The sequence below is a fragment of the Elephas maximus genome, chromosome 19 (assembly GCF_024166365.1).
Source record: "Elephas maximus indicus isolate mEleMax1 chromosome 19, mEleMax1 primary haplotype, whole genome shotgun sequence".
Lineage (NCBI taxonomy): Eukaryota > Metazoa > Chordata > Mammalia > Proboscidea > Elephantidae > Elephas > Elephas maximus.
This window is the reverse complement of record NC_064837.1, coordinates 34,300,012-34,320,385: the sequence shown is the minus strand read 5'-3', so window position 1 is coordinate 34,320,385 and position 20,374 is coordinate 34,300,012. Positions and strand designations below refer to the sequence as shown.

Below are 20,374 nucleotides of genomic sequence, written 5' to 3'. Positions count from 1 at the left end.
ATTGTAAGATTTGGTAAACACTTCCCCTTTCCTCTTTTCATATTGTTCATAACTGTATAGATTTCAGTCAGCTCCATTTTGAACCTTTCTAGAGGGTGTAATTTTTTTTATATACAAATGTTTGATCACTTCAGTTGCCTTTTTAGTGGATCTTTATATAATCCTGTATATCTTTCCTAACATGAAATTGGAAACCCTGGTGGCGTAGTGGTTAAGAGCTACAGCTGCTAACCAAAAGGTCGGCAGTTCTAATCCACAAGGCACTCCTTGGAAACCCTATGGGGCAGTTTTACTCTGTTTTTTTATAGGGTCGCTATGAGTCAGAAACGACTTGACGGCAGTGGGTAACATGAAATTTTCAGAATTGCATATGATTTTCCAGAGTAATTGCATCGTTATGCTCATTTTTCATATTTCTAGATCTGTGGGCCTCTTTGGCAATGCATTCTACTGAAGTTTTCAGTGAACTGCTTAAGATTACTCCTACTTCCCTTTCTTTAAAACTTAGAACCCATCATTTTACAATTTATGTAATTTTTCACTAAATGAATTATCTTTCTGTTGTCCACATTGAAATTGACCTGCCATGTTTCTTCCTACTCACTCAAGCTTGCAGTGTTATTTCAGTTTATTGTCATGAATTTGGCATTTTTCACTTTAGAAATAATTTCAACTATAGATCTGGAATTTAGCTCTCTATTCCCCTTTCTGGAAGCCCTTCTGGAAGCCCTGGTGGCATAGTGGTTAAGTGCTATGGCTTCTAACCAAGAGGTCAGCAGCTCGAATCCACAAGGCGCTCCCTAGAAACTCTATGGGGCAGTTCTACTCTGTCCTGTAGAGTCGCTATGAGTCGGAATTGACTTGACAGCAGTGGGAGTGGGTTATTCCCCTTTCCGGAGCCCTGGTGGCACAGTGGTTAAGAGCTCGACTGCTAACCAAAAGGTCAGCAGTTCAAATCTACCAGCCACTCCTTGAAAACACTATGGAACAGTTCTCTTCTGTTCAGTAGGGTCACTGTGAGTTGGAATCACCTCAGTGGCAACGGGCTTGGGGTTTTTCTTGGTTTTTCCTTTTTCCAGACCCATTTATAAATTTGTTAAGTAAGATTGGTTTCATCTCAGGAAAGAAGTCTAGTATTTATAACTCTTCTAATAAAGAAGTTCCAATTTTTCTTTATCTTTTACTCCCTTAAATTTCCTGTCTCCGACAGTTTGTAAATTCCATAATAACTTAGTTTTCATAGCTCTGGATGTTTAAGTCAAGTTCATCTCAATCATTTTAACTTTATTTCGTTCCCATAGACTGGTATTGTTCATACATAGCACATTGTTTTTTGTTTTTTTTTTTAAGTACCAGTTTAATGAGAATATTCATTGTTTATTAGTTATTTATACCCTAAAAACAAAGTGGTAAAAATCAAAGGTGATTTCCTCCCTGAATTTGTTCTAATAAATCCTGCATAATCAGCCATTTTTGCTGAGCCGTTGTTCTTCTTGGGCTACAGAGTCTCTTGTTTTTAATTTACCTAGGAGCTAGGCAGGCACTGATATGAGTACTGGTGTGAGTACCTGCCAGGCTCCCTAAGATTTACTGTACAGTTTCTTTTCAACAGAAATCTAAGCAGGGAGAGACAGAGGAAAAGGAAACAACAGATACTGGCCAATTTTAATGCTAGTAACTTGGACTTTAATTTTAACTTGGCTGGAATGTGAAAAGGAGAGATAAAGCACTATGCTCGCCTGAACTTCCAAAAATCCTTCTCTAGTTTTTATCTAAGGAGGCCCAGTGGTGCAGTGGTTGAGTGCTCAAGCTGCAAACCAAAAGGTTGGCTGTTGGCACCCACCAGCAGAGCAGCTCCATGGGTGAGACGTGTTACAGTGCTTCTGTAAAGATTACAGCTGTGGAAACTCTATGGGACAGTTCTACTCTGACCTGTAGGGCTGCTTATGAGTTGGAATCAACTCAACAGCAATGGGTTTGATTTTTTTGGTTTAGTTTTTATCTGAAAATGTTGATGAATGCTGGTGGTCAACCTCTGAGAAAGCCTCCTGGAACTGTACTTGTCCTGTTTCTTCCCTCTTAAACAACTCAAGAAACGTTTTATGTTTAACAGGTTGTGAGTTTTAAGATTAGTAACCATAGCGAGATGACCATTGTTGTTGTTGGATGCTGTCGAGTCGATTTTGACTCCTAGCGACCCCATGTGACAGAGTAGAACTGCTCCATAAGGTTTTCTAGACTTTTTTTTACTCTTAATGGGAACAGATCACCAGGTCTTTAATTGAGCTGCGGGGCAGGTTTGAACTACCAGTCTTTTGGTTATCAGTGGAACACTAACTGTTGCAACACCATTACAGATATAAATAACAATAAAGAATGTCCTCTTATTTTCTGGACACAAGAAATTAAAACCAAAAGTGTCTTATCCTCTTAGTTGTAAGATTGCACAGAACTGAGCTTATTGTAAGGTCTGACTGAGAACGTTGGCAAGATACTTTATTTCATTGGTTGTCAAGTTTTTAAATCTTTTGGTGTTTACTAAGCACTATAACTTCATCCTAATGAATTCTGTCCCCTAATCAATTTTATCTCATAATCAGTTTTGTCACATATCTATCATGGTGATAGATATTACTCTTTTACAGAAAAGATGAAGAAACTGTGGCTCAGAGAAGTTAAAAGACAGCGTCATTAAATGCGTAATCATTTGCGGGAAGACCATAGAAGTGTTGGAGTTTACATGATATTTCTCTCCTCCATAGCATTTTCCATCTGTTTTGTTTTTCTTGCTGTCTCTTGCATTGTAGGTTTTCTGAGTCATCCATCATCTCTTTTCTCATCTCTCTACCTACTGCAGCCTGCCCCTCATATGCACAGACTGGATTGTATATCTCAGAAGGGGGAAAAATTCTCTTTCCCTCACTTCCTTTAGGTTTTTTATCAAATTCTGTGAGGCCTTCTCCTTAAAATTACATCTGCCTTAACCACCCTTTCCAGTTGTGTTTTCTACGTAGTACTTTCCATGTCTAGCGTACCATATAATTTACTTATTTCTGTAGTTTGGTTTGTCTTCTCCAACTAGTTTATCTTCTCCCACTAGAATTTAAGTTCCATGAGGGTTCGGATTGTTTTCAGTTTGATTCAGTGCTGTATCCCCAGCACCTACAATAGTGTTTGGCATGTAGTAAACACATGGTAAACTTTTGGTGAGTGAGTGAGTGAGTGAACAAATCAACCACAGTGTTCTCATCTTTGGATTCTTTAGTACCTTGCACATAGTAATAGATGATGGATTTATTTGATTGAATTTAATTGAATTCTGTTTCTTAGAAAGATTCTAATTTTGTCTTCTAAATTTTTGTGAGTGAAAAATCTTTTCTAAGCCATTCTCTGTTTTCTTTATCTTATTTTTAAGGAAAATGGAAGTAAGTAGCTTTCAAGGGAATATAAGTTGTCTTTTCAAAACTTCGCATCCAAAATACTTCAAACTTTTCTTCCTATCACTTGAATTTATTCAGTTTTCACATGTTCGAGTTATAAAAGCTGCTCATTACCATATTCTTTTTTTAGAACCATCTATAAGACAGAAAGATCTTAATTTTTTTTTTTCTTTGAGAGTTGTGATAAATTGGCAACATGAAGCAATAGTAAGAGTAATTTATGTTATAACCACTTTTGAAAACTATTTGGCAAAATCTACTAAAGTTGAACATACACTGTGGTCCAGCAGCTCCATTCGTAGGTAATATACCAAATGGAAAAATGCACCAACAGACTTGTAGGAGAATGTCCATAGCTGCGTTATTCATAGTAGTCCCAACCTAGAAACATAACCCAGCAGTAGAATAAATCATGATATATTCATGCAATGGAAGACTGTACAGCAACAGCACCACGTTAATTACTACCACATGCAACAGCGTGGGTAAGTCACACGCTCATAACGTTCAGCTGAAAAAACAGACACGGAAGAGGACATACTATGTCATTTTATTTATATAAATTTCAAAAATAGGCAGAGCCGATCTATGCTAATAGAAGTCAGTGATAGTGGTTATCTTGAGGGGAGGAATAAGTACTAGGAGTACTGCCAGGATTGTTTCTGGAGTTCTGGTAATATCCCGTATCTGCATCTGGATATCTGGATGGTGGTTATAGAGTATGTTCACTGTAAAATTTCTTCAAGGTATACGTTTTGGATTTATATACACCAATATATATTTTGTGCCTCAATTTAGAAAATACTTTACCACCACACCAGAAGTAAATTTCATAGCAGAAATATATCAGTACATTCAAATACCCATTTAATCTTGATTTTGACGTAGAAGTAGTTGACAGATTCCTGTTTTTGGCACAACACTCTGAAGTATGTGTTCTAAGTAAAACAAAATCCTATTGATCAATTCTCACATAAGTTTTAAAAAGTATATTTTCGTTGAAGTGCCATAAAACTTACTACAAGCACAATTACTTCTAGATCAATGGCTTTTGAACTTTTTTTTTTTACTATAGCCCACAGTACAAAATAAATTTTATTTCATGACTCAGAACCTAAGTGTGTGTATGTGACTGCATAAATGTTTCATGAACCAGTATTTACTTATCACTTGCATTGATCTGGCATTTCTGTTCTATTCATTAAAAAACAAGATGCTATTGCAACCTGCTAAATTTTCACAACTTGCAGTCAAATAAAACTGTGCTAAATAAAACTCACCCCTTTGCTGTCGAGTCGATTCCAACTGGTAGCAACCCTACAGGACAGAGTAGAACTGCCCCACAGGGTTTCCAAGGAGCACCTGGTAGATTCAAACTGCTGACCTTTTGGTTAGCAGCTGAACTCATAACCACTACCACTATGCCACCAGGGTTTCCACAGGTAGTAATTTAAAATTTTAAACTCCTTTCTTACAGTCATAATCACTTTATTTCATCCAGCTAATTATCTCTACTTTCCCCTGTAATTCTAGGATTTATTTCCCAGCCGCAATCTTTATCCCGTGTGTTTGAGTCCGTTATGTTATAAAAGAAAAACAGAGTAAATACTGTGTGACTGTTTTAAAAATATACCTCAGTTATTTAAAGGGTATAGGGTCGCTGTGAGTTGGAATCGACTCAATGGCAGCAGGTTTAAGGGGTACTTTTGGTACTTGTATATGCAACATTAACACCTAATCCGTTACTTTAATGGCATTGTTAAGAGAATCAGCAGTAAGATAAAATATTTTTTTTTGCCTTTGGATTCAATGTGTTTATTATGTTTTTATATGTAAATTAACATATAAAATTAAATTTTATATGTAAATTAGTAGAGCCCTAATAATGGGCAGAAAGTAATGATTAAGAGACTTTTTAGTCTATTTTCAAAAGGAGAAAAATTAAGAGATTATGAATTATGTTACATTGCACGTTTTGCGAAGGTAATGTTTAGTTGTATTACTCTCTATTAGTAATTAGGGTCTCGGTAACAAATTAGTATTTCAGAGTCATTGTCTGCTATGCTCAAATGACTTATAATATTGTCATCATTACTATTTAGTTCCATTTCTGCTTAATAGAATTTTACTTGCTTGATGCAACACATTTTTAGATGGTACGAGAGCTTCATGAATATAGGGTATTTTAACATAAATGCCCGTTGTACACAAAGAATAATTATTTAAACAGTTGCCCTGTGGTTTTTGATGTTGGCTGTGAAACAGCTTTAACACCAAACCCAAGAAGAGCAGTAGCTCAGCAGAAGTTTTAATTTATAATGGGTTAAGAAAACAGGTAATTTAAAAAATGGCTGACCTATAGGCAACTCTAACTTTCATATCAACCAAATGTATATTTATCTCCAGTAATATTCCATTCATTCAACATCTTTAGAGATTTTCTGTGCTTTTAAAGAGATCTTTTCATATGGTTGTTCATCGTGAAAATGGAAAGGTTCACTATTACCATTTGAAGATAAATGTTATTTAATATATTTACATCCAAGTTGACATCTTTGGATGCAATTAGTATTTTGCAAGCCAATTATAATTAGCCTTGCAGAGTCTCTTCCTCCTTAATCATAAATCTTTCTTAGGAAAAAGAAATTTGAAGCAACAATAGTGAAGCAGTAGTCATACTTTAAGGCTTTATCAGGTTTTCTTTATTAATCCTTGAAATCTGAGTGATAAGGGCTCATTGTAACTTTCCTTCATCTTTCTCCTTGTAGTCACTGGGAAAATGCTTCTAGGGTCACTCTTTTAGAGTCGTGATTGGTTACATATGTATGATGGATGGTAGGAGGGAGGTAATTTTATTTACCTGTAAGCTTGTTGATTTCTGTGGAAAACCACAGAGAAAGTAATATGTGACTACTAATTGCAAATGCGGCTACTTATTTAGGTAGAGCTTGAGAAACTTCGTCAGTGAAGCTGTCTTTAGCACTGAAGTTGTGAAATAGGTAAAAGTTGTGAAATCTGAATCCGGAGAAATGAAACTGTTAAAAGGAATTTGTTTTTTGTTGTACAGATTTTTTGAAAAAATGGAGACTGACAATTGAGGAAGTAATCAAGTTGAACTTGCTACATTGTTCCCACAAATACACCAAAACCATTGCATGAAATATTAATTTCCTTTTCTATTTAACTTGAACATTCAGTACCTAATGTACTAATTTTTTGTTAATCCTTCTGTTTTTCTTTAAAATATTGTTTATTATTGGTGCACCTTTGTTGTTGTCTTAATTACTTTACTTGATGGCTCACAAAAGAACAGCAATATTTGTTTTAAATAGTTCTTTTAAATTTTAGTAAAAGTTTTTCATTTTGTGTGGCGGTGTTTGTTGTGTGTGTGTGTCGACTTTATTGAGAAATAATTTATATATAGTAATATTCTCCCTCTGTATATGTTTAAGGCAAACAGGAACATAGATATTTTAGTGCATAGACAATGTTACTCTAAAATCAACATGATAAGAAAGAGCTGCCAAATTTTGAAGAATAAAGAACCTTTAAATATACAGGTCAACAAGGAAAATAAAATTAAATTTAACGTGTAGAATATCTTGGACAATAAAAGAATAAGGTTTTCAAAAAAAATTGTTAAGTGGAACCTTTAAAACCACATCTGTAAGTTTCGTGTATATGGCTTTAAAAGTGAAATAAGCTTTAAATAAAAATAACAAAATGTAATTGTGTTTATGCAATATACACATAAGTTATTTTAAGTACATGAAAAGACTTTCTATTTGGTGCAGATAATAATACAGTGCTTCCCTGATTTATGTTTTCATCACACTGGCAAGGGAAAAATCAAGAACATACCCCTCTTCAAGCTGCATATTCTCCTACTGTCAGTTTCCTTTAATGAAAATCACCATGTAGACTTAATATTTATTTAGTTTCAGTAAATGTTCATGAGTTGTTTAATATATAAATGTAATTTTAATTCCGAGAATGTTGTGAAAGATCTGGGGGAAAAGTTTTAGGAACTGAAAGTAGCATGGTCACTGTACGTTGTTAAACACATAATGGATTTATGAAGTCCATTTTCAGCAGATCCTTCTCAGTCTTTAAAAAAGTAAAACTTCCCGTTAAAAAGGCACTTGTTTCCTTGTAAGAAAAAAAGACTAAAAGATTTTTGCTTCAGTTGTATAGAAAGATTAACTCCTTTTGCTCAAATAAAGATTCTTAAAGCACCTTTAAGAATAACTGATGATGGGCACCCAGGCATCTGAAAAGAACAAGGAGTCTATTTTTCTTTGTTCTTGGCTAATTCCTGTTGAGTAAAGAGATTCTGTTCCAAAGAGGAAAAATCTCCTTATCATTCTACTTTATTAATAATGTTCACTGAATTAAGTTGATTTCTTTCTCAGGATAGTCTTAAAAATATTAATTCCTTGAATTTCTGTAGCCTTAAATATCTTTATTATTTTGTATATGGGGTGATTTGCATAATGCGCAATCATTGTATTTACATAAACAATTGGTGTAATCATACTGCTTTTCTGATTTAAAATAGTGAGAGAGAGAGAGAGTGTGTGTGTGTGTAATCTAGTAGAAAAATGCCATCAGTTCGAAATAATGGCACTGTCTTAGTCTCTTGGTTTAGATAAATATAAGTTTGTAAAACCTTGAAGATTATCTTTAAGGTAAACTGAAAGGAAAATAAGTATACCAGACCTTCTAAATATAACACTTTGTTGCTCTTATCTATATCATTTTATGCAGAAAAACTTTTAAAACAATTTTATAGATTGAAAACTACATAATGCTATGGTAGAATAATGTTCCCACCTTTGCCTGACTTGAAGGATTTATTTATAAAAGTGTGTTGTCTTTAGGATAAAACCTGTACAGGTTTTTTGTTTTACTTTTTACTAGCAGTTGAGTGCAGTCTTGCCTCTCATTAAAGGGGATTTGCTCAAGGGCTGTAAAGGAAAGCATTGTCCTGATTTTACATTTTTAATTCTTGGGTATAGTAATTAAAAAATGATAACTGGCTCATACTATGATAGTATCTATTGCTATTTAATAAACCTAAAACATTCCTATTCATTATGAGTTATCAATTTTTATTATACTGCTTCAGGTGAATTACAGATTTAGTAAGTTGGGGATTGATTGTATAAACTGTCAAAAAGAAATGGAAATATAATTTGTTTTAAAATAAGCTGGTAGGAAAATTGATTTCAGTGTTAATATATTTTTAAACAGTTTTTAACTCAATAAAAACCAGTAGTTCACACTTAATGCAGTAGAAAAATGGAAAGCACCTTTGTTGTAGTAGTTTAGTTGTTAAGAATATTAAATCTTATATAATTGATTTGATTTTCAGAATAATAACAATATTCATGTTTTCTTATCTCTGTACCTTATCCTGTGAGATTAATATAACAATTGTGTAATTGTGGTTCTTTCGATACTGTTTGCAGTATTAATCAGTAAATTTCTTTAACTTTTTATCGTAAAAAATTTCAAACATGCACAAAACCAAGTTAAGTATGCTGAACATCCATAATACCTGTCACCAGGTTTAACAGATAACAGTAGTTTGCTATACTTGTTTCATCTTCTCCTTTTACTATGTCCACCCCCCCGAAAGTATTTTAAAGCAAATACCAGATGTCATTCACTTCTGCACATTTTAATATGTATCTCTAGAAATAAGGATTTTCATATAATCATTATATCATTGTTATATATAAAAATTAACAAATAATGTCCTAACGACTACATTTCCCCACATGCCTCAAAAATGTTTATTCAAACCAGGTTACAAATAGTGTCAGAACATTGCATGTAGGTATTAGGTCTCTTAAATCTCTTTTAATCTAAAACAGGCCTTCCCCACCCCTTTTTAAAAATGCCATTGACTTGCTGTTTGTCTTGACAGCATGCATATACTTCTGAAACGATCCCAAAATGAATCCTTTCATTGGAAGTAAACTGTAAAGTGGCAAAATTGGTTTGTAAAATTTAGCTAATAACTGACATTGAGAGCTTGTGTATTTGCATTTGAATGTGTTTATAATGTAATATCTTTTTTAAATATAGCTTGTTGGTTTAAATCCTTTTAACTTTCTCACAATCCTCAGCAAGTCTTCAGGGAGAAAGTATTATAAAAACAACATTTTTAGTATTCATTATTATGATAACTTGCTAGGACTATTCTACTATAATATTATTTGTCCAAGAGCTTCTTAAGTAGGAATATATAAATTCTGTTGTGGATTAGAGGAGTGTACTTTTCAACCAGCTTGCTTTTCTGCTCCTATGAAGTTCCTTAAATCCCAGGTCACTTATTCAAGGAGCTTTTCCTCAATGGTTATTCCTTTTTGTCTTTCATATTCTGATCTTTCAGTAAGATAGTTGTGTATTAGAACATTACACTAAGAAGAAGAGAAGAGATTCTGTGATGTGAGGACTGAAAAAAAGATATTCACATATTAGCTAATACCTTTTTATCACAGCAGCTATTTTCATTGGAATTTGAATTAATTAAAGTATGTCCCCTTTCAAAGCAGGAAAAGAATGAGAGTCAAATTTCAGATTGGAACATCTGAGAAAAAATATATATATAGTTAGAGCATTTACATCCTGAGAAAGAAAACCGTCAAAATAAACCAGCCAGCAGAATGCATGTTTTAGCATGGAAAGTGACATGGTGATATAAAAAGAGCACTGATTTCAGAGTCCTAATTTTTTGTCAGGAGCCCTGGTCGCGCAGTGGTTAAGCACTTGGCTACTACCCGAAGGTCGAAGGTCGGCGATTCAAAGGCGATTCAAACCCACCAGCCGTCCCATGGGAGAAAGATGCGGCAGTCTGCCTCTGTAAAGATTGTAGCTTTGGAAACCCTATGGGGCAGTTCTACTCTATCCTGTAGGGTCCCTGTGAGTCAGAATTGACTCATTGTCACACAACAACAATACTGTATCATGTCCTGGTATTGTCCCCCAATAACATTATGACATTGAGCACATAATCTATCAGGGGTGCAGTTTTGGATTATTTATATAAATTGCGTATAATAATATCTTCTCTATTTATACCTCAGGGTTGTTGAAAGGTAGGGTGCTGTCTTGCTTTTGGGGTAATGAATGCATAGTTATTGCCACATAACCATTTTTTCCATCTTTAGAGGTGCCTTCATTGGCTTTCTTAAGATCATATGATTTCCTGCCCCGATATTAGTGGAAGAGTAGCACTAGCAAGTTGTGGAAGGAAAGAGATATAGATGTGGTAGGCAAGTATTTCCAAAATAACAAGTTGCTTTATGATAACTTTGTTCGTCCCTAGATAATCCAAAGAGAACCCTAAAAATAAAGTGACAAAGTTTTGGCTTATTCTTGAAATGTGGTAAGGGTTTAACTTTAAAGATATGATGATCTATCAGGATTTTACTTGCATCTTTTTCGGGAACAACTTGATGTGATTCTATTAATCATTCATCTTACTCATTATTTGATGAGTAGCTTCACAACTTCAGGTTGTGAGACATTTAATATTATAAACCCTACAAAGAGCCATCTACTCTTCTTCCTTGCACTTCTCATTAATGTTTTGAAATCTTCCTTTTACACAGGACTTTGCCTCCCGGGCTAAACTGGCAGTTCAAAACCTAGTACACAAGGTTGGATTTTTTGGAATTTTGGCCTGTGCTTCAGTAAGTGAATTGTATTAAAAGCGAGAAATTTCAATAAATAGTATGTTGTTATTTTTATTTTAGTACGTTTATATTTTGATCCTGTTTGTTTTTAAAGATATACTGCAAAATGGAATTTTTATTGGGTGTGTAATTTTGTTAACCATTCATCTTACTCATTAAATGAGCTATTTTCTGTTGGATAGGTTCATATCTTGTATATTGACTTTTAAGTATTTCATCACACAATGATGAATTCAGACCTAAACAACTTGATTCAGTAAGAACAAAAGAGAAAAAATCCATCCTTCCTGTGAAGAATTTATAATGAAGTGCGTTTAACCAAATAATAGTGACTTCGTTCTTTCTACAGAGTTATATATGGGTAGTCTTTTTTCTGAGTTTCAACGATTAGTTACAAGGAAGAACTCATATGAAACCTGTTTTAAATGACGTTAACTCCTGGCTGGGCAATGGAAATATCTGTGGCTATGTTAAGGACGTCTTTGGCTACAGAGGACTAAGACGCCATTTGTGTCCAAAACTTAATGTTTTAAATTTCAGATTTGTAAAATGACACTCCTTGTTGAAGAGTCAGTGTTCATCCTGGTCTTTTTCAAATGTAACAAAATAAGTATTTGAGATAGAGCACTTTAATCAAAGCTTTCCTTTTGCAGCCTGAGCACAATTTGCCAGAATAGCTGAGTACCTAGCTGATACTATTTAAGCTATAATTATAAGTAAAATTCACAAAATTGTTGTCTAGTTGCACGTAGCTCCTTTCTCCATTATGTACTAGAATACGAATATATCTTGAATGTCCCCACCCAGCAAAGCAAATTGCCAAAAAAAGAAAAAAATTGAACCCAAAGTTTTTGATGTGATGTCAGCATTACAGAGAGATTTGAAGACATACATGTGCCTGAATTACTATTTACTGACCTGGGCAATACTAAGAACTTTTTATAATCTGACTTTTTAATGCAGAAGCTCTATTTCATAATATTGATCTCAACTATTTGAGCAAGTTATTGGTGTTTTATAGTGTAATACAGTAGAAAGAGAATGGGCTTTGGAGTCAGGCCAACTTGGGTTCATAAACTAGTTATCTTTCTTAATAGCTCTGTAAACTCAATTAAGTAACTCTTTCAGCCACAGTTTTCTCATTTTTAAAATAGAGTAATAAGAGTTTCCTTGCAAAGGCGATGTAAGGATATAAGATAATATATGCAAAATGCCTAATATAGTGCCTAGACTGTAAGTGCTCAAAAACTGCCAACCGTTTGTATTATGATTCATCAGCTTTGTATCAACCACTGTGCTGGGAATCAAGAAATGTGGAAGATATATTCCCTCTCCTCAGGGAGCCTGAGTCCAGTGAGAAAGATAATTAAAATACAGTGATAAGTAAATGGTGCTGTGGGAGCCCAGAAGAATGGAATTGAGCTGAGAGGCCTAATGGGTAATAATGTCCTTAGCTTAGAGGCTAAGAGTAAAGCTCTTTAGACCCACATTGACTGGGTTCAAATCCTGCTGTACTACTTACCTGTGGCAAGTTGATTGACCTACCATCTGTAAAATAGGTATAATGATACCGTATAACATTGTTGCAGGAAGTGAGTTAATGCATGTTATTGTTGTTAGTTGCTGTCCAATCAATCCTATTCATAGCAAATGCATGTAAAGCCCTTAGAAAAGTACCTACAGGTCAAAGCACTCACTGTGCTTTCATTATTCCTGGGCATAATGCAAGTAGTTAGGGAAATTCTCTTACCTTTGATTTATTAAAGCAATTTTTTTTTCCTTTGGCACTCATCTATCTTAACTGCTAAAAATCCAATTTTTATACTAACTAGTCTTCGTTATATACAGCTAGAGATAATGTTTAACATAAACTGGTGGGTCAGTTTGTCCTATGAAATTTTTAATAATATTTCTACGTATGGTAAAAAGAAGTTTGGTTTATAAGTACTTTTATCATTAACATTTTCAGCTCAGATAAATAAAATACCTAGTTGAGGGAAAATCTCAAAGCAACTGCATGGAACTGTTAAATCTAGTCATCCTTTCTGTGTATTTAGTTAGCATTTGAAGAAGAATAGCATGCACACCTAACAACAGATTCACCGTTTGTGCTCTTCTGAGAGTATCCAACATAGTCTGCGTCGTCCAACATGTTAAAGAATTCCAATTTTGATCTACTGTAATGTATAGATCTTGTATCTTTTAAATTCATTTCAGTTCCAATGTAATTTGAGCCTGATGATTAACAAATTTAAATTGTTGTAATTCATAGAGTTGTGAGGGTCACATGAGAAAGTATGAAAAATGGCCTTGCAGATACAAGGCTGTGTAAATGATATTGTTGTTCCCATGGTTGTAAGAAGACAGATGCAGTTGCATGAAGGATATGAATTTGGATGAGAAAAACAATGAGTTATTGAATCCAAGTGTTACTAACAAAAGAAAACTTGAATTCTAATTTAGGTATGGTGTTGTTTTTAAAAGAACATGTGTGACAAATATTTTTTAAACAACTAGGGTTTTCTTTGAAAGTTTGAAAGTGAAGTTATATAAGTTAATTGTCTTTTAAATAGTTCAGCCAACTGCTGTGGGAAAAAAATAGACAAAGTGCTCCAAAACACCTTGTGGTTTCTTTGCGTTTTATGTGAAATTGTCTTTCACCACCCTTGAAATGTGGGAATGTTTGGAAAAGGTATTTGTAGTGAATCACTTCTTTGTCTGGGACTGCATATTCAAAACATCTGAGTCTGTGTGCTCTCCGATTTCCACACTTGATTTTCTCACGTGGCCCCACAGCCTTGGGCTCTGACAGAAGAAAATGCAAATAATGAATTTTTTTATGTTGAAAAATAAAAGCATATCCACCTATAAATGTGTTCATTGATTTATGAGAATATTTGCTAAAAAGATGTGAGCACCTTCTATATAATATTCTTACTTCTTTTTAAAGATTTTAGAACCTTTGTACCCACTGAAAATACTCTTAAGACTCTTCTTTCATACCTCACCTTAGAAAACAGCCACCAAATGGTCAAATATCTACTGAATGGGATTAAATTTCTAAAATTCCGATGGATTTATCCAGTTCTAGTGTGATGATAAGAATATGGACATTAACCATAAAAAAGTGGAAGTGCAGCTGTGTTGCTGTGAACAGATTGAACAGTCCCTGAAATGAATTGAGATCCACCTTATAGACACATTAGGATACTCCCCTAACCTCATTCTGAGCAGTCTGATACTGACCAGGGAACTCATGGCTCACTTTGCAATGTTGACAAGGTTTAAATGCCACGTACCATTAGACAGTAAACTTAAATTATTATTTTAATTATATATAGAAATTCATTTTAATTATTATTTTATCTGTTTTAGATTCCAAATCCTCTATTTGATCTGGCTGGAATAACATGTGGACACTTTCTTGTACCTTTCTGGACCTTCTTTGGTGCAACCCTGATTGGAAAAGCAATAATTAAAATGCATATCCAGGTAATTATACCCCCTGCGTCCCTGCCTGATGATGAAAGACTGAAACATATTTCACTCAGTCATTTCGAAATACCGGCTCTTTGGTTGATAGCTTGCTTAGGTATTAAAGCATGGAACATCATTTGAAGGTTTGTGAATTCCCTGTCCCTGTTGGAAAATTGGATTCCTTTATTATTTTTCTCCTAGTTTTCTTCCCTTCTTTTTTCTTTTCCTCCTTACTTCCCTTCTTCTCTCCTTCCTTTCTTTCTCTCTTCATTCTATTTTACCTTTTGCGTTGTGAAACTATTTACCCAAGACTTTTACTAAACAAAAATAATGTTCCTATATAGGAAGAACACACCATTTTAACATACATAGTAAAAAAAAAAAAAAAAAAGTCTAGTTGCTTTACTGACCACAAGCTGAGACAATATTGGCTTTCACAAATAATTATTTTATTTCACATACTGTATATAGTATTTCCTCTCATGGCACCAATATCCTTTACTGAAAACCAGCCAGATGTTCGTGTGGGGGAGGATGAGGAAGAAAGGGGTCTCTGAAGGGGCGAGGAGATGTGGGCTGTGGTTAGAGAAGTGAGAATTTGCTGGTCACTGCATCAAAGTCTTGAGGATAACTGTGTATTTGTGTAATAAAGGAGAGAAAAGAGACTAATAACTTAAATGAGGTGAAGTAGATACGTGTTTCCAGGACTGTGATATGAATTGTTTCCTTCTAAGGGGCAAATCTCACTTGAATAAAATAAAATTAATGTGGAAGGAATTTGTTATTAAGCAGTGAGGTTTTCAACAAAGAGAGACATTCATCAAAGGAAAGGCAGGAACAGTGAAGTAATGTCTCTGCCCTGGTATGATTCCCTTCTTAATTAAAAGCACATCTATCCCTAAGTATCTTCTTAATACCTCTGTATCTCCAATTCTTAGAAAAGAATAGAACAGGAAAACTTCAGCTGCTTCTACCTGCCTAGTTTCTAATCTTAGATTTTGGATTTGAAATCAGTTTGTTGAGTCTGTCCTCTACTCTGCCACCATAATTAAAAAAAAAAAAAACCTGTTGCCGTCAAGTGGATTCTGACTCATAGGGACCCCATAGGACGGAGTAGAACTGCTCACCAGGGTTTCCAAGACTATAAATCCTTATAGAAGTAGACTGCCACATCTTTCTCCTGCAAAAATTCAAGGATATGTTTTTCCTCCTCAAGGAATAGATTTCCGCAGATGTAAATTAGATATAGTGTGCAATGAACACAGATTTTTAAATACTGCAATGCTGTTTGGTAAAGATTTTAAACACATAACATAAGAGTATTCTTCAAATAATAAAATATTGTGAATGATAAATTACTTTGCCGTGTATTTGAAGATAATTTTTTTGGAGTCCTTTGAAAGTATTAATGCCTGAGGAACAATAACAAATTTTAATTCCTTTCTTTTATAACGGGGATTTTTCTAGAAATCCATAAACTTTATACATCCTGCTATAAACTGCTTGAATGTAGTAACTTTCTATAAATTGTAGTAAAATTTATTATGTTAAAAGTATCCTATAGTGATAGGGTATTTTAACATGTAGGATCTTTCATTTCAGAAGATTCAAAACTAGTAAATTTTTAAATGTTGTCATTAGATTTTTTTCAAGTTATGATAATGCTAAATTTTTGTGTGTGTGTGTAAGGCTTCATGTTTTAAATCACTTAGTATATGCCATATGATTTAATTCTTATAATCCTGAGATAAAGGAATTACTACACCCACTTTGTAACTGTCACACTTAAAGGTTAATATGTAATTTGCCTACAAGAGTAGGTAGGAGTCCCTGGGTGGTGCAGACAGTTAATGTTCTCCACAGCTAACTGAAAGGTTGGCAGTTCAAGTCCACCCAGAGGTGCCTGAGAGGAAAATGCCGGTGATCTACTTCCGAAAAATCAGCCATTGAAAAATCTATGGAGCACAGTGTTACTGTGACACATGTGGGATCATTATGACTTGGAATTGACTCTACAGCAGCTGTTAAAAACAGAGAATAGTTAACAGCTGGAACTGGAACCCAAGTCATTTTGGCTCAAGTTCAGTGTTCTTTCCATTCTTTTGTTTTGTTTTCTTAACTATGAATTATTTATGTGCTTAAGGATACTAATTTGTTTAATGCCTGTTATTTATCAGAACTGGTGCTAGGTAATTTGCATTTTTTTATCTTCCTGTCAGAATAATCCTGTGAGGTTGATTATCATTCACATTTCATAGGTGAGGGAACTGAGTGTTGCAGAGGTAAAATAAAATACTTGCCTAAGGCCCTGGAATTCACACCAAACTCTATAAAGCCGATGTTCTTTCTTTGTGTCCATAAGGAAGGAAAAAAAAAGAGCTAAAATCCATTTCTGTCACTAAAAGGAAAGAATCTAAGTTCCTTCACAAAACTGAGACCATGGGGTATGTGTGCTTTGTTCCATTGTATCATAGTGACATACTTTCTAAAGGCATGTCACTTGATGTACATCCAGATGTAGCTTAGGGCAACAAACATTTCTCATTCCTTGGGTAAGCAATTTTAGTCAGTAATATAAACATTTAACTATTTCTGGAATAATAGTGGGAGAGAAACCTCAAACATAAGTTTTTCTGAACTCTAATGAACCTATTTTCTTCTGGTTCTCTTTCTTCCCTTTTTCGTCTACAGATAACCGTCCTTGTTTTCTCGCTATCTGTTAAAGTTCCCCTAAAAATTTCAAATCAGCCCACATAGTTATGTTACGTAGGGATTTTCCCTTCTACTTGATCCACTGGACAGGTTCATATCTTCTGCCTGTAGAAGGACCCTTGAAGACATTACCTCTTTTCCAAATAATATAAAGAGATTCATAGTACTTTACATACCACCTCATGCTTATTTCTTCCTCCCTACTATTATTACCCTTCTATCTGCCACCAGACATGTGCGTACATACACACACACACACACAGGAGAGTATAAGCTTCTTGAGGGAAGGGGTTTTTGTCTTTTAGTTAACTAAGAATGGAATAATGTCTGACACATAGCTGCTGCTGTTCGTTGCCATCAGTTTGATTCCAAGTCACGACCACCCCATGTGTGCAGAGTAGAAATGCTCCGTAGGGTTTTCAAGTCTGTGACCTTTTGGAAGCAGATCACCAGCCATGTCTTCCGAGGCACCTCTGGGTAAGTTTGACTCACCAACCTTTAAGCTAGTAGTTGAGCACTTAACCATTTGTACCACCCAGTAAATATTTATTAAATGGATAAATATTTTTTAAATATTTAATAAATATTTATTAAATGAATCAGTGTAAGATTCTTCTTTCCAGTGAAGAGTCTTTCCATATAGTTAGTTTCTTCTTTGTTAATCCTGGCACCCTTAATTCCCAGCACCCGTATTTCTTTTCCTTCCTCCTCAACCCTCTCCCTTGTTTCTTCTATGCAGGTGGCCAAGTGGGCTTTGCCTTTTGTTTATTTGATACAATCTCCATTCAGACCTGCAGCCTGAAAGGCTCTGGGACATATGTTCTTCAATGTCTGGCATATTTGGCCTTGCCTAGCACAGTGAATTTTCAAGCTGTTACATATAAAAGAGAATCTTGTTTTGTTTTTGAGCAATGAAATTGTGCAATTATCTAGGCATTGGCTTATTTTGAGTGGTAGGAAATGATGGCAAACTCATGGTGGCGAAATCCCTGAGAGACAAAAACATCAGCTCTGTTTATTAGTTAAAGGCTTATAGCTCCACGTAACTGGCCTTTAATGTGGATACTGGAAGGACCCCATGTGTTAATGCTTTTCTCCCTAAATGATCTGTATTTAGTTCATAATTATCTTGTTAGCTTCATAATCTTCATATACCACTTATCATAATTTATAAAATCATCATCCTTTTTATATCTATTTGGTATATTCATGTGCTTACTTTTTCCTTGAGATAGTTGATTGTCCTTTTTAAATTAAAAGGTACATAAAAAACACCAAAAATTACTGTGAACTTTTTTATTCAGCCTTAGTTCCTTGTGTACATCCACCATGCCAATATTGCTGTTGAGATTAGGACAGTGCTTAAGAAGCTGCCCTAATCACTTTTCTGAGATTCCTAATGGGTGTATATAAAGAGGACTATTCCTGTTTATTTCCTTCCTCTCCCCTTTGGTTACATAGGCTAATGTAATTGTTTAATAAACAATAATAAAGCAGTAAAGTGTTGGTTATCAGGAATTTGGAGAGAAAACCCAGAATTATTCATATTTAATCAGAAAATTTTTACCATCCTTTAAAGCTAAACTTCAATCACTGTCTTGAGTTTTTTAATCATACAATTAAATGTGACCTCACCTTTCTCTGAGCCTGTATAACATGTTGTTTTTACCACTAATGACATTTACAATTTTATATTTTTATAAGTATTTTTTGTACTTACTATCGTTCAACAATTTGTAGAAAAGTTTGTAAACATCTTCAGGGCATTAAAGAAGTCTTTCTCATCTTTGGTTTCCCTGAAGACCCTTAACAATGCCTTACATTATCCATTAAAAAAAAAAAATTTTTTTTTTTTTTTTATTATCCATAAAATCCATAGTAAGTACTTAATATAACATTTGTTGAATTCAGTTGGGAACATTTGCCATTTTTCTTTTTTTCTAAAGATATCTCTACTTGTGGGTAAAGAAGGTATCAACATCTTTAATGAGTGGAGAGTACTTTGTTAACGAATTCCCTAATGTAGTTCATGTGGCGTGAACTGTTAAGGGGCTTGGCTGCTAACTGAAACGTTGGCTGTTCAAGTCCATCCAGAGGTGCCTCAGAAGAAAGCCCTGGCAGTCTATTTCCAAAAAATCAGCCATTCTTCTGTGACACACATGGGGTTGCCATGAGTCAGAACCAACTCCATGGCAACCGGTTTTCATTTTTTTACTTTGCTACCACCAAACTGAAAATATCCCACATCTGATAGGTAGCATCCGTCCTAACTCTGGGTTTGGGAATGGAACTTTCAGACTACTTCTATAAAAGCCATCTATGAACAACTTACAGTCTTTTCAAGATCCTCTGGATTAGATTTGGCCCAGATCCCTGTCACCAGGGTGATCAGCTTTAATTTCAGCAGTGGGGAGCTAGCTATATGGGAACCCCATGACCCATGACGTTAGTTGTATACACCATTCCCAGATACAGTGAACATGTGGAATGTCCACCATTCCCTCCCAGTTTTGGGTTTCATGAGTCATATTTTCCCTCAGACATGGTTATGTATCCTACCAAAACTGGAACTATGCTTAGGAAAAAACATCTATAACCCTTTGGTGACGCAATTGTTTTCTGCTTTGAATTTTTGTTGATACCATGTGTTTTCACTAATGGAAGGCATGCTGATTAAAGAACCAATTTAGAATTTTTGTTACGAGTTGTGGATTTGATCCCCATTATCTGGGATCACATATGTTCCAGCAGACCCTAGACATAGTAAATCCTGCCAATATGAGTCAATGATAAAATAGTTGGGGTTTTTTTTGTTCTTGAAAATTTGCAGAACATGAAGGCACTTGACAATGACTGCACATACATTTTATTCAAGTTTCCTTCTTCTTAACCTTTTATTGTTTTTTCATGAAAATTTTTAAGACATGGTACAACGCATTCTTTCTTACTGCAAAAGCAGTACTTAAACAATTCAAAAAAGGAGAACCAAGGGATTTTTTTTATCTCAGAAAAAGTACCGCTACAATGCATTCTTCATTA

The 20,374-nt window shown here is 34.6% G+C and overlaps 1 protein-coding gene across 2 annotated transcripts in view; it reads left to right on the top strand.

Annotated features, from left to right (window-relative positions):
- VMP1 (vacuole membrane protein 1) overlaps positions 1-20,374 on the top strand; it is a 121,635-nt gene that overhangs the window by 78,362 nt on the left and 22,899 nt on the right. For both annotated transcript variants that reach the window (XM_049861577.1, XM_049861578.1), the window contains 2 exons: positions 11,063-11,143; positions 14,522-14,638. In XM_049861577.1, the coding sequence (XP_049717534.1) occupies positions 11,063-11,143; positions 14,522-14,638 (198 nt within the window). The remainder of the gene's footprint in view (positions 1-11,062; positions 11,144-14,521; positions 14,639-20,374) is intronic.